A 15,677-nucleotide genomic window follows, 5' to 3' on the forward strand; every position below is an offset into this window, starting at 1 on the left:
AAAAAAAAACATCCCTCTTTGTGGAAATCGAAGGAGTCTGGAAGAAGTGTTCTCATGTTTCTCTTAGCTTTACTGGAGAAGCAAATGACATGATGCATGTAAGGTGTGCCCCGCACATGGTCAGCATTTGATACATACTTGCTATTATTATGACGAGCATTATTGTTATTAACTATACCATTATCAGGGTTTTAAGGAACATGATTAGACCCATGATATATGTCAAAAGCCATCTAGTGATGCTCTAGAAATCAGAACTACATTTAACTTTTTTTAAATTCTGAATTCTCATTTTTATTATATTTGGCTATTAACCCTCAAAATTTGGGTAAGTTAGCAAGTGATGTTACATAATTATATTCCTCTTGTCTGGTATCATAATCAATAACAGGTAGTTCTCCCCTAACTCTATAGCTCATACATGCAGGCGTGGGTGGATTCCTGATCACCAGCTTACAGCTGTGGCCCAAGGTTTCACAGCTGGTTCAGCACAATGCATGAATGAATAAATGGAACCCTTTATTCAGGCAGATTAGGGCTGAGTCTTTTGGCAGGGTAGAGAGACTTTTCTCATCACCAGACACAACTTTCTAACTCTTCTAAGAGCCCAGTGTTGGTTTATATTTTCTCTTCTCCCTCTCCTTTCTAAGGGATGATATATCTTTTATGTTACAACCACAAGGTTAAAATGCCCATGAAATTATATTAATAAGAATTTAAAGCCAATATTTACCAGGACATAATGTGTTTTCTCTCCCACACTCTAAACCACAGTATTTCATGTCCTGGATTGTCTAGTAACTTCATTTCAGAAGTACACTGAGATGTAAATATTATACCTTTTCTAGAGGTATAAATATTATAGCTCAAGTTTGTCAGCCATTGATGATGAAGAAGCTATAGGAGTAAGCCTTCTATCTCTTCTGCCAGGTGTTTAGAGTGACAATCCTTGTGTGAAAGTTCCCCCTCCATAGCCTGGCAGACTCTGCTGGCATCAATTTCTTCGGCTTCTGTATGCCTGAATAATTAATATAGTTAAGTGAATGCAGGTTCCTTTTTTTTCCCCACCAAGTTCCCCTTGAGTGCCTCAGCAACATGAGGCAATTTATCATGTTTTTTGTGCAGCAGTGCATAGACTTTTTAAAGAATGAATTTAGACTTTCCTTTCCTGTTCAAAAAATAATCAGTTCTCAGGTTCACAACGTTAAAAGCCCTGACTGGGAGAGTTAGACCAGCAATATCAGCAGGCCCAAGTAACCGAAGTTGTAAACCCCCCATTGCTTTTTTCATCTTGCTTCATTTTCCTTTGGCAAAAGACCCAATTACAAAGGTTTGTGGATTTTTCTAAGGACGTTTCCTCCACAGAGGTTACATTCAGCTCTTTAGCAAGAAAAATGCCAGAGCAATTAGCGGTTCTGGGGAAACACTATTTCAGAAGAACCCGTTGTGCAAGTCAGTAACCTCTACACAGAGATTCCTTTTTCGGCAATGTGAACATTTCTTAGCCATTTGAAACTTGCTTAAAATTGAAATCGATGATGATGTCCTCACAAGGACACCTTTGTTATGTATTCTGCATTAGAAGATGTCATGGTATCATGGGAGCATTCAGTAAGTCCATGGGTTTCTTTTCAACATTCTTCTCTGCTCACCTCCAGCTTGTGAGCTCTCATTTCTCGTTAGCATTCAAGACTATTCTCTGATATACTTCCAGAAACCCTGCCGCCAAAATGAAGGAATATATAGCTGTGAGGGAGTTAGTAATTTTCTAGGTGATATCCTAATAGGAAACCCATTTTTGGGTAATAGCCCAATTGGAACTAATGTCTTACTATCCCTGGTGGTCAGAAAATAGAATGTCCAAATTAATTAAATGTTCTGGTGCCTTGTATACTCTAATGTTTACTGTAATGGTGGTGCTACGTCTTAAAGGACAATCAATTAGTAAAGAATTAGAAATAATTAATTATAAAGCCAAGAGGAATATTACTTAATCTTTCACTGACTGAGACATTAGCCTGGGATCTTGCAGGTACTTCTTAGTCAGGGTTGAGAACAGCTATTAGTTTCCAGTGGCTATACAAATCATGCAGGTTGATATGATTCTGGTTAATAGAATGCCAGAAAAAAAGAATTTATTATAGCACTCAAGCATTAATATAGAACCTAATAGCCATGCCTTTCCAAAGAACCCAACAGAGCCTAAACTATTTTAATAGCTTAAATTAAATATACTAAACTTTTCAGGACCTTCCTCTGTCAGAAACAGAACAAAACAGCCAAGTAGGAGGATTTTGGATAGGGGAAGAAGAAAATGTATATTTTGGTATAATACATTGTCAGAAAATAAAACTTTTGTTATGAATTGGCCATCTACAGTTTTAAAATCTTTTAAATACAATTGTGGGGGTTTTTACGCCTACCACACACTATTTAGATTTTTCAAAACATAAATTAGAAAGAGATTAAATCTTTTCTTTAAGAAAAGACAGACAAGAAGAACTTACTGCAGTGCCCTGTAGCCTGAAGGAAACTTAAGGTCCTTGCTAGGTGGGCCTGAACATTTTTCTCCAAGAGCCCAAAACTCTGACCTTGTTAGCCAGGTTTTAAGATTTCTCTAAATAGCCATCTCCTTTGGATTGTTGAAAATAAGAATTATATTTTTAAAATTCTGTTCTTGTAACTTCAAGCAAAATATCCATTGCATAAAGTGCTGCTATAGATTATTTCATCTATCTTCTCATATTCGTCACTTAAAATTCAATTTAGAAAGTCATATCCTTTGAAAATAGGGAACAATGGGTTGCCATTTATATTCTCCTGTGGTTTTAATTTCAGAGTGTTAATTCTACGTCTACTCTTTTTACCCCATTTTGTAATTCAGAGTTTCCAGAAATTAAAACTTTTAAGATAGTCTAACGTCAAGACAGAAAGACATTGAGAATAGATGTTTTTGTTGACATCGCTATTCCACAAACATCCTATTCCAGTGATGTTGTCCTATAATGTTCAATAAGCTGCCTGAGCTTATGTTGCTTGGGGATTTCTATTAAGTTTAGCTGAAGTTGTAATCTAAGTTACTCAGATAATTTCCATTTGTAAAAGAAAAAATTTTGATTTTCCTTTTTTCTTTATAAGAAACTAATTTTCTCACACATAAAATTTATTTAATATGTAAAAAAAATTTAGAATATTTTTTCTTTTTTTATACATTTATTTATTTTTTTATTACTGAATAATAAATTCCTCAGAAAAGGGTAGCCTGACAAAACTTTCATACCTGTCTGAACAATTGGTCAAGTGGTTGTGATCTCGCACTGTTTTGTGTGTGTGTGTGTGTGTGTGTGTGTGTGGTTTTTTTTTTAATTTTTTTATTTTTATTTTGGCATATTATGGGGGTACAGATTTTAAGGTTTCAATAAATGCCCATTTCCCCCCCGCCCCCCACAAGTCTGAGTTTCCAGCATGACCATCCCTCAGATGGTGCACATCTCACTCATTATGTATATATATACCCCCCTCCCCCCTGCCCAATACCCTATTACTGTAGTACCTATGTGTCCACTTAGGTGATACTCAGTTAATACCAGTTTGCTGGTGAGTATATGTGGTGCTTGTTTTTCCATTCTTGGGATACTTCACTTAGTAGTATGGGTTCCAGCTCTAACCAGGAAAATATAAGATGTGCTATATCACCGTTGTTTCTTAGAGCTGAATAGTACACCATGGTATACATATACCATATTTTATTAATCCATTCTTGGATTGATGGGCACTTGGGCTGTTTCCACAGCCTTGCAATTATGAATTGTGCTACTATAAACATTCGAGTACAGGTGTCTTTTTTGTAGAGTGTCATTGGATCTTTTGGGTAGATGCCCAGCAATGGGATTGCTGAATCAAATGGTAGATTCACTTGTATCGCTTTAAGGTATCTCCATATTGCTTTTCACAGAGGTTGAACTAGTTTGCAGTCCCACCAGCAGTGTAGGAGTGTTCCTCTCTCTCCACATCCACGCCAGCATTTGTTATTTGGAGACTTTTTGATAAAGGCCATTCTCACTGGAGTTAAGTGATATCTCATTGTAGTTTTGATTTGCATTTCCCTGATGATTAGAGATGTTGAGCATTTTTTCATATGTTTGTTGGCCATTCTTCTGTCTTCTTTAGAAAAGTTTCTGTTCAAGTCCTTTGCCCACTTTTTAATAGGGTTATTTGATTTTTTTCTTGCTGATTTTCATGAGTTCTAAGTATATTCTAGTTATCAGCCCTTTATCGGATACATAGGATGCAAAAATTTTCTCCCATTCTGTAGGTTGTGTTTGCTTTCATGACTTTTTCTTTGGCTGTGCAGAAGCTTTGTAGTTTGATCATGTCTCATTTATTTATTTTTGTTGCTGCTGTGATTGCCTTTGGGGACTTCTTCATAAACTCTTTGCCTAGGCCGATGTCTAGGAGAGTGTTTCCAACATTTTCCTCTAGAATTCTAATAGTTTCATACCTTAGGTTTAAGTCTGTTATCCAGCATGAGTTGATTTTTGTGAGAGGTGAAAGGTGTGGGTCCTGTTTTAGCCTTCTACAGGTGGCTATCCAGTTTTCCCAGCACCATTTATTGAAGAGGGATTCTTTTCCCCATCGTATGTTTTTGTCTGCTTTGTCAAAGATTAGATGGCTATATGAGGATGGTTTTATATCAGGATTCTCACATCTGTTCCAATGGTCAATATTCCTATTTTTGTGCCAATACCATATTGTTTTAATTACTACAGCTTTGTTGTATAGTTTGATATCTGGCATATTAATACCTCCCATTTTGTTTTTGTTGCCTAGAATTGCTCTTGATATTCGAGGTCTTCTTTGGTTCCATATTTTTAAAATATTCCAAGTAATTCTTAGAGGGTTTTTTTTTGAACTAGAGTTTGAATTCAAAGATCTTACACATCCTCTCAAATAAAATGAATTTTGCTCATTGGAAACCACATTTTTGTTGTTTTTGTTTTGTTTTTGTTTTTTATTCACACATGTTTTTAAAATACACAGATTGTTAGCATCAGACAATGCCTTTGAAAACATGTTGGGTACTAACTGCTGAGAAATACAGAGGGAATGGGGATTTGAAAATATTTTTGAATTATCAACTTCACTTCTTAAAAATTACCCTCCTAAGTACTTGTAATTTATTGCCTAGTCTAACAAAATTATCTCTGTTACATTTCCCCTAAATTTGAACACATCTTTAATTAGATTAGTGATCTTGGGTGATTATGATATTGACCTCCGTGAGCTATATTTTAGAGTATATTGCCTAGGTATTATAATTCATTAAATCATTCATTTTCCCATTCAAATTTATGTTAGTGCCTACTATGTACAAGGCACTGCTTTAAATGCTATGAATATTATGGCTCACCAAAGATTCTTTCCTCAGAAAGCTTATAGTTTGCTAGTTGAGATAATAGTTTTAAGTAAATAACAATAGCAATGTAAAAAACACGAGGACCCTAAGCTAAGTATAGTCAACAACTATGAAAGTTCGGAGAAGGGGAATATTCTAGGTTAAGAAGAATTTGAGATGTCAGGCTTTGTGGTGCATGTTGCGTATGACTTGAGTGTTAAAACATATGTAACAGTGGAACATTTAGGGACAGTCGTGGCAAATACTCAAGGCAGAAGAAAAAGCAGAGAGATCCAAAAACTTGGAGTCATGTGAGATTCTACCCAAGTAAAGTAGAGAGTATAAAGGGGATGGAAATGGAAAAACAAGCACCACATATACTCATCAGCAAACTGGTATTAACTGAGCAGCACCTAAGTGGACACATAGGTACTACAGTAATAGGGTATTGGGCAGGTGGGAGGGGGGAGGGGGTGGGTATATACATACATAGTGAGATGTGCACCATCTGGGGGATGGTCATGCTGGAAACTCAGACTTGTGGGGGGAGGGGGGGAAGAGCATTTATTGAAACCTTAAAATTTGTACCCCCATAATATGCCAAAAGAAAAAGAAAAAAAAATAAAATAAAATAAATAAATAAATAAATAGAAGGGATGGAGACTGGAAAAGTCTGTAGGGACTGGATTCTGGAGCTTGTGAATAACCGACTAAGATGCCTGCCTGTTCTTCAACACCTAGTAGTGAACCAGCAAAACTTTTTGAGTGTTCTGTTCTAAGCAGTAAGGTGTAATCTGGATTAGAGTGAGGGCAAACTGAAGGCAAATGGAAGCTAGGGCTCCGTTCAAGAGATAACGAAGGCCTAAGTAGGGACGTGTTAATAATACCTATCTATCTATGCAGAAACACTGCACAGGTGGATAAAAGAAGGATGGCAACAGTTGGGATGTGGGACAAAGAAAAGAGAGGAATCAAGTATGAGCTGAAGTTCTGAATTCTCATTCTATAAAATAACATAGAACTCTAAAGCAGAGCCCTCCCAGGCAGTCTTTCTACTTGTCACCCCTCTTGGTCTCTGTTTCCTTCAAACCTGCTCTGTAGAGCCGTGTACCTGCTGAAAAAGAAGGCAGGTGTCCATTTCTGTCTTGTTCAGACAGAACACAGCTATGGTGAAGCAAGAGTTATATGGCAACTCCTGTTGCCATCTTCAGGAATTACTTGTCCCCGATAATCACAGAACTAATTTGGTTGGGGCATAATAATCTTCCTAAGTTGCATACCCTGGAAACAGTAACCTGGCAGGATGTATAGCCCTTGCCAACCACCCAACCTCAACGTGATCACTGTCTCCAACACAGTAACTGATCTCCTTATAGCTCTTCAAACATGGCAAGCCTTTTCCCAACCCTAGGACCTTTGCATGTGCTGTTCCCTGGAGCATCTTTCCCACCAATTTCACATGTCTAGTTTTTTGTCTATTTTGGGCCTTAGCTTAAGTGTCATCCTCTCAGGAGGCCTTACCTAACCACCCTTTCTAAAGAAGGTCTGCTCTTTATTCCGTCTGAGCCCTTAGCTTCTTTTCTACGTAGTGTTTATTACAGCTTACAACTATTTTATTTATGTGCTTACTCATTTTTCTGCCTCTTTTCCTGGCAAAACATAAGCTCCATGATAACATAAACCATGTCTCTTTTCTTGATCACTGTATCGCTGACATCAAGAACAGGAAATACTCATAGGAGATATTCAATAAGCAGTTGTTGAATGAATGAGTAAATGAATGAACCCACCTGTTCAAAAAGCTCTGTCTAATCTAAAAATATGATCATTTCCCCTAAATAATCTAATTAAATATAAAATGTGGCAACAGTAGCTACTTACCATTTTGAATTTTCAAAGTAACATAGTCCTATAAAAAGTATTCATATAGTTTCCACATGAATATAATATTCTTAATTTCCATAAAAGATTTATGGTACCACAGTGTATTGCAGTGTTTTTCAGCCTTTTTAAAAATGAAATCAAATGGAGAACAGAATGGAAAATATTAGCATTCCTTGCATATGATAAGTATCCCTTCAAGAAACTTTTCTCTCTTTTTTATTGACACATAATAATTGTACATATTTATGGGGTGCAATGCGATGCTTCAATACATATTATATATACATTGTGAAAAAATTAAATTGGGGTATTTAGCATATTCATTACCATGTAAATTTATCATTTCTTGTGGTGAAAACATTCAAAATCCTCTCTTCTAGCTATTTTTAAATATACATCACAATACTGTTAATCATAGTCACACTACAGTGTAATAGAACTCTAGAACTTATTCTTCTATTAAACTGTAACTTTGTACCCATTAACCAGTCTCTACCTATCCCTCTTCCCCACTCCCTCCCCTGCCTCTGGTAATTACTCATCAACTCTTTACTTCTATGAGATGAACTCCTTTAGATTCCACATATGGTGGGATCATGTGGTATTTGTCTTTCTGTTCCTGGCTTATTTCACTTGACATCATGTCCTACAGGTTTGTCCATGTTGCTGCAAATGACAGGATTTTATTCTTTTTAGTGGCTGAATAGTATTTCTTTATAACGTCACATTTCCTTTATCCATTCATCTGTCAATGGACATTAGGTTGATTCCAATTCTTGGCTATTTTGAATAGTGCTACAATAAAAATGGGAGCACCAATATCTCTTTGACTTATTGATTTCATTTCCTTTGGACATATGCCCAGTAGTGGGATTGCTAGATCATATAGTAGTTCTTTTTTCAATATTTTGATTTAATGCCATACTGTTTTCCATGGTGGCTGTACTAATTTACATTCCCCTTTCTCCACACCTGCACCCAGCAGAAAAGAAGAAGAGGAAACTTTTCTCTGTGTGGGAAAGGGGGATATTGCAATGTAAAATTATTGTTTACAGTGATTCAAAGTCAGTATACACTGTAGTGTTTTCCATGTTATCCTAATACATGTTCTGGCTGCTGCCATCGCTCTTCAAAGCCAGCCTTGAATTGTTATTCCACAGTATATGGTTTCTTATGGCCTATTTGCAATGGATGCCTTCCTACAAGCACACATGGAGGTTCAATTTCATAATATTTTCTTATAGATCAATTTATTTAACTTTTCTCGGGATTCTTGGGATCACTGTGAAGTGCATTCCCAGAATTCCTTTCACTGCAGAGTGCAGGCGCTTTTAAGTTAACAAGAAAACCACACACACACACACTTAGAATGAGACAGTGGTGAGATCTGCTGTTCTTTACATCCAGCAGAATTTGAAACAGCGATTTGACAAACAATAGAAACATTTGCTAAAACACAATGTGTTAACTTCTCCTTTTTTCTTTTGTTTTCCTCTTTTTCTCTCCCAGCTGCCTGCCTTGTGCTTGGCTGTATGATTTTCCCAGACGGCTGGGATTCGGATGAGGTAAAACGGATGTGTGGAGAAAAGACAGACAAGTACACGCTTGGAGCTTGTTCAGTCCGCTGGGCGTACATCTTGGCTATTATTGGGATTTTGGATGCCCTGATCCTCTCGTTTCTAGCATTTGTGCTTGGAAACCGACAAGACAGCTTGATGGCAGAGGAACTGAAGGCAGAAAACAAAGGTAAGATGGCTTTAGGGAACCCTTCCCTGGATGCCTCAAGCACAAAAATGGTACTCTTCTTTCTTTCCCATTGAGTTCTAGTGCTTCCCTGTGGCTCTCATTGGCTGCATCTTTTAACACTGTCTAGTTTATAGACTTTCTCCCAGACTCAACTCAAGAAGTTTACTCAATTATGGTATTACAATTACTTACCTTTCTGAGGCACTGACTTGTCTGTTGTCTTGGGGGCTTTCATACCTTTCTGAGGCTTCCTGAGTCCGCTACTATTATTTTAATGCATTTTTTCCAGTTTCTTCCTTACTCCTCTGATTTCAGGTTTGCCATCAGGAACTTATTGTCTATGATATAACTTGAGGGCCAGGGGGCGGCTATTTGGATGAATAGAAAATGCTTCCTCTCCATGTATTCAGCTACTTTTTAGGGTGAAATAAATGCCTGGAGAATCTCTGAAATCATCTATAAACATCGTCATTAAACTACTCACAATGCTTTTATTTGAATTCAGACTCAACTTCTCAGAAAGAGATAGTAACACTGGCCCCAAACAGTTACAGTGAGAAATTGCAGTAGTTATCTCATTAGTTGAATTTTAAATGTGTTATCTGGGTCATCAAAAGTCCTCAGATTTCTTTTCAAAGGGAAACTGCCTCTGAAACACAAAGAAACTAGGATGGAAAATAGGACACTGACTAGTAAATGATACGTGCATATATTATAGTGGGCGAGTAAGAGGTCGCAAGTCATTACAGAAGATGAATCTTTTAATTTTTTTCCAGATTTCTAAACCAATTTAGGGGTATAGAATTGTAATGTCTCTGTTTTGTTATACCCTTAGATTCATTTAACTGCTTTATCTTTTTGTTATCTCTAATTATTTGGGTTTACATCAGTGGCTCCTTCTTCTAGCTTTTATTCGTAATTGGGAACTAAATCCATCCTTGAGTTATGAGATTTAGCTTATTATTTCAAGTAGGTGCTAATTTCAAAAAACGTTTACTGCTTCAACAGGTAATATAAGCACACATTAGTGTTTACATCAATGTCACATGTAATAACAGCATAGCAAGCTTTATATTTGGACCACACTGTTTAGGCGGGTAAACTATCAACTGTAAAGACATAAAACTGAGCAGCCCAGGAGAGCGGCAGTCATCCACGAACATTTTATCTCCTTGATTTATAGACAGAACACAGATTAGTTTACTTAGTTCTATTAAAAGTATTCTAAACACAAAAATAACCTTTATATGGGAGTGATGCTGAAACTTCCAAAAACAAAACTGCCTCCCTCCCAGAGTTACCCTTTTTAGATAAAAAATGCCTTGAAGATAATTACACCTTTATTTATGTTACAGATGTAGTGCTTTCACACTTGCACTCATTAATTAGGCACCCTTGTCTGTTGCCTTTGGGGTTATTAGATGTATACAGATCTCTGCCCAGTTAATTTCACTTCAAATAAGAATAGCTAAATACTAGAACAAGTTACCTTTCCCAAAAGGATGAATTTAAGGCAAGACCACTTTGTCCTGCAAATGCTTGATTTCCACCAACACCTAATAATGGACCAGAATGCTACTTTTTCCCCATACAGTTCAAAATATATTGATAACCTTTAACTTTCCAGACATCCTTTGACCACAAAACAGAAAAATTTTCAGCAAAATACAAGAGATAAGAAAAGCAGGATAATAACTTGGCGATTGAGAATTCTAACTCATACTCACATGTAAAAGTGACAATTCGCTTAAATTCACGCTTCAGAAAGTAGCAGCCAGGTTCATAGAATAATGCCCTACAGTTTACATAATGAGTCTCCTCTTCTGACTGATTTAGTTAAATGTTGATGTTTGATCCTTTCTGTCTAGGTCTTCATTAAAGAAAGCATCATGTGCACTCAGTGATATATTAGCAACACCTTGGTAAAATGTTTAACAAGAAAGAAGGTTAAGAGGCCAGTATAAGGTTTAGGGATTATCTTTGTATGATTATGCTGTGTTCATCGTCTTCTCCATTTGCATGTGTCACCATAGTTCTTCCATGTTGTTCTAAGTTATCAAAATCAGTAGCAGGTCATCTGTATCAAACCAGATAGATCCATTAAAGCAGCAGAGAGCCACATGTGATGAAACATAGCAGTTGTGCCACATTTTTATTTCTCAATAGAAAGTCTTTAATCTGAGGCTCTGAGAAGATGTGAACAGCTCTACTATGCAGCATGTCAGACACTCATCTAATAGAGTCTATGTAAAATCAGACTAGGATTTCTATGCCTTGTGTAAAACTTAATCAAACCTGCATGTTTCTGAGAAGTGGTACAAGATTGACGGTTGCAACACAAAGTAGCCTCTTATTGTTTGATATTACGTCAACACTTGTTCAATGTTGACACTTCCAAAGTCAGATTGTTTGAGGAAAGAAAAATCAGTGATTTTTTATGTTGTGTGTGTGAACACAGTTTCGCTAAACAGTATGGCTTTCAGGTACATTGTAATAACCAAAACGAAATGCCATCGATGTTATCTTCTGTAGGTCCTAAGGGAAGAGAGATTGGGCTTAACAAAAAGATAAGAATTATTTGTCATTTTGAAATTGATTATGCATAAATGAGTGATTTTACAATTTGCATGGATGCATTAATATAACTTTTCACTTATTAAAACATTGTTTTTCACTATTAATTTTTTTCTGATAAAACTACCGAGATGGCCTATAGTGGCCAAGGCCTACTTTTGGTTCTAGGGTGATGCAGTGAGACAGGGAAATCTAGTGCTGGCTCAGAATTTTGGAAGAATTTATTAATCCCATGGAGCCTTCTGGTGTCATGGAAGAAGGCAATGCCATATCTCAAGCCTTGGCTCTAAAGAATAAAGCATACATACCTTCTGATATAGATTGTGTCACTATACAGTGTATATCACTATACACACTGCAGTGTCTTTTACAATCTTCTTCCAGTTTTATGGTCTGCCAGTTATCACCTTATAATAAATAGCAGGAGCATTGTGGGGAGAATAAGCCTGCAGTTGTAGCATAACATCCCAATTCAAAGAAGTTCTTCCTGAGTGGTCAGTTTCATGTCATGATCATTTGTTCTTTTTGTGGCTATGGTAATTAATCCAGCAGCAACACACTTCCCTGTTTATCTGGAAAAGCTGCCATTTAGATTCAGGTTTTCTGTGTGTCATTACAGCAAGGATGTTGTTGCTTAGATCCATGAGTACTTCCCACAACCACCCTAATGGATAAAACAAAAATCACTGTTGCACGAATTCTAAAATATATCAGAGAAAGGGAAAAAACTCAGTTCTAATTGTTGAACTGTGTTCCACTCAGAGTCTTCAGATGAAAGGGAATATGAGATACTACTGAGCATATAAATTAATCATCACAAAGGTGCTATTCAAAGAGAAAACAAGGGGGTGGTACGAAGATAAAAGTCTCCACCTCTTCAGACTGCTACCTCCCACGATACCTTTCCAGTGAACTCACCCCAATCCTCATTTTGGGTCCCCCTCCAACGCCTCCCACAACATTTCTTAAGTCTCTCCTTTCTGAGAGTGCAAAGATCATTTGAAAGAGGTCTCCTCTGAAATTTATCATAAAGTATTGAAAAAGGAAAATTAAAATAAAGGAATTTTAACATACTTTCAACAAACAAAAGGCAACCACTTCGGAGATGGCAAGTGTTGTCTTGGAGGAAACCTATGTAAGAGATAAAGTTAATCATCTACAGCACTCCATCAAAAGTGCTAGAATATTTTTTCATGCCAAAACACGAAGCTCCACTGAAACACAAAGAGAAGTGAAAACCTCGTTAAAGATCCAACTAACTTTATCTAGGAGTTGGCACATGCAAAGAAAACTCAACTGCCTGCTCTGAGTTTGGGGGACCAGCCCGTGGGCTGTGCGCCATCCCTGGCTTCGGGGACAATGGTGGCTGGGCAGCTATTGTTTGGGAGTTGAACAGCGTGATTTCTAAATGAGCCAACGACAGTAGGCATTTAACCTCGATATGCTGCTTAATTGCATATTTTAACACACTGAACTGTGAAGTCAATTTAATTATGTAAAATTAAAGTTTCATCCAGATAAAAAGGATTTGAAATGAAAGCTTCATTTTCAATTTCTTTCATTAATTGTCAAAGGATAAATAATTACATTTTCCAGAGCTCCTATGCCACAAATATCTCTTTCTTTGTCAGGCACCATTCATAAAGAGGTCTGTTTCTGCATTTGTGTGTCTGGTCTTTGGAAGTGCTTATCAGATAATTGGGTCCTCTCAAGACCAGTTTTAAAGTCACTTTGTCTTCTAGCACTTAAACTGCAAATGAGAAAATGTGATTATCCATCAAGCGGTGACTCTAGCTACCATTTATTTATCAAGTGGTTTAAGCTCTTTTTAATGCTATAGTAGTGGGAGTTAAAATAAATCCATTTTATTTAAATAATTAATTGAGAAATCCTTCAAAATTTTGATTTTAGGTGTCATGCCATACCATGGCCACATAGTGAGTGGCAAAGTGGCATAGTGGGAAGAATGTGCACTTGGATCCAAGCTGCCCTGTTCTGGCACTGTCCCTACACCAGCTGAGGAGCCCTGGACTGGCATCTTAATAGTTACAGAATTAAGCTTTCTGGCCCGTAAAATACAGGGTTTATCCAAATGGCATCTGAGGTTCCCAGCTCTAAGAATACTCCAATTCCAGGAACATCTTCAGAGGTGTCCTTTAAATAGAAGGCTGAGGGCAGTAAGAGCCCTCAGAATAGTAAACACATTAAATACTGTTTTAGGGTCCCTGTTAGTACACAGGAGCAACTAGAAGGGAAAGGTGAAGGTCAAAGAGAAGACCTCAAAGGACTCCTCAGATGCTTTCTGCCTCGGATGTGTGCCTGCCCAGTGATGGGTGCCGTCAGAGTTCCTATGTTCGTACCACAAGGGTGGAATGGGTGGCAGTTAGGAACGCTGGCCCGTGGCAGGGGTGCCTCTTTTCCTCATTAGATTCTGATACCATGTGGTGTCCATGTGGGCACCATGATAGTGGACAGAGCCCCAGATCACAGAAAACTTTGTTTCTGGTCTCAACTCTGGCCGTTATTAGCCATATGACTTTGGGCCAGCCCTAAACATCTCAGAGCCTCATTTTTACCTTCTTTAAAATGGCAAAAATAGGCCAGGCGCGGTGGGCCACGCCTGTAATCCTAGCACTCTGGGAGGCCGAGGCGGGCGGATCACCCAAGGTCAGGAGTTCAAAACCAACCTGAGTGAGACCACATCTCTACTAAAAATAGAAAGAAATTAATTGGCCAACTAAAAATATATAGAAAAAAATTAGCCGGGCATGGTGGCGTATGCCTGTAGTCCCAGCTACTCAGGAGTCTGAGGCAAAAGGATTGCTTGAGCCCAGGAGTTTGAGGTTGCTGTGAGCGAGGCTGACACCACGACACTCTAGCCTGGGCAACAGAGTGAGACTCTGTCTCAAAAAAAAAGAATAATAATGGCAAAAATAGGTCGATCAGGCATGGTGGCTCATGCCTGTAATCCCAGCACTTTGGGAGGCCGAGGCAGGAGGACTGTTTGAGGCCAAGATTTTAAGGCTAGCCTGGGCAACATAGTGAGATCTCATCTCTACAAAAAATAGAAAAATTTTCCAGGTGTTGTGGTGCACACCTGTAGTCCCAGCTATCGAGAAGGCTGAGGTAGGAGCATTGCTTAAACCTGGGAGTTTGAGGTTGCAATGAACTGTGATCAGCCACTGCACTCTAGCGTGGACAACAGAGTGAGACCCTGTCTTCAACAACAACAACAAAAAGGGGTGGGGGAAATAATACCCAGCCCTGCCTTCTGCCTAGGGTTGGGAGAGTCCGATAAAAGACTGTGTATAGAAGCAATTTATAATCAATAACATCTAAATAGGATTTCTTTATTTATTACTAAGCATTTTCTCATATAACATTTTATTTATTTGATCTTTTCAATACCCTGTGGGATATTTGTCATCCTAGTTTTACACATCAGAAACTAAGGTGCAGAAAAGTTGAATATTTTGTCTATATTTTCACAGCTAGAAAGGAATAGGTCTGAGACTCAAACACAAATCATTTTATTCAAAATTTCTTGTACACAACATCATGTAACCAATTCTTAACAGGTGCTGATTCCATTGCTCTCAACTTTACCAGTCAGCCCTGTGCAAGTAAAGAGCTTAGTCTTCTTTTCATTTGGTTACTTTTAGGTAATGTTATTTAATCAAGAGTTTAATAGACTTGAGGATGGGGAATAGCCTTTGAAACCCATGCTCTTACTTAGTTATGTAAGACCAAGTGAAGTAAGATCAGAAATCCCAGGAAAAAAGTACCTTCAAGTGCTTTGAATTAAAACTTTAACAGGGCCACGGTGAATTATCTGTTTTCCAGTTGGATTTGTGTTGAACAAAGTTTCTGTGGTCGTCAAATCTCAGAATGTGCCTCTAAACAAACTGCATACATCCTGGCACTATTTCAGAAGGGCTCAAATTAGCCTGAGAGTTGGAGCAGATCTTTGAGGTCCTCAAGTTGTCTTATATTCTTGCTGCTTCTAATTCCTCTCCTCCCACTCTTTTGTGAACTCACTCCATTCAGGTTTTCACCCCAGCATTTCACAGACACTGTC

At 37.7% G+C, this 15,677-nt stretch overlaps 1 protein-coding gene across 2 annotated transcripts in view; it reads left to right on the plus strand.

Moving 5' to 3' along the window:
- Positions 1–15,677, plus strand: part of LHFPL3 (LHFPL tetraspan subfamily member 3) — a 488,121-nt gene that overhangs the window by 325,887 nt on the left and 146,557 nt on the right. For both annotated transcript variants that reach the window (XM_012746983.2, XM_012746975.2), the window contains exon 2: positions 8,789–9,025. In XM_012746983.2, coding sequence (XP_012602437.2) covers positions 8,789–9,025 — 237 coding nt within the window. The remainder of the gene's footprint in view (positions 1–8,788; positions 9,026–15,677) is intronic.

Source organism: Microcebus murinus, chromosome 9 (genome assembly GCF_040939455.1).
Source record: "Microcebus murinus isolate Inina chromosome 9, M.murinus_Inina_mat1.0, whole genome shotgun sequence".
Classification (NCBI taxonomy): Eukaryota; Metazoa; Chordata; class Mammalia; order Primates; family Cheirogaleidae; genus Microcebus; species Microcebus murinus.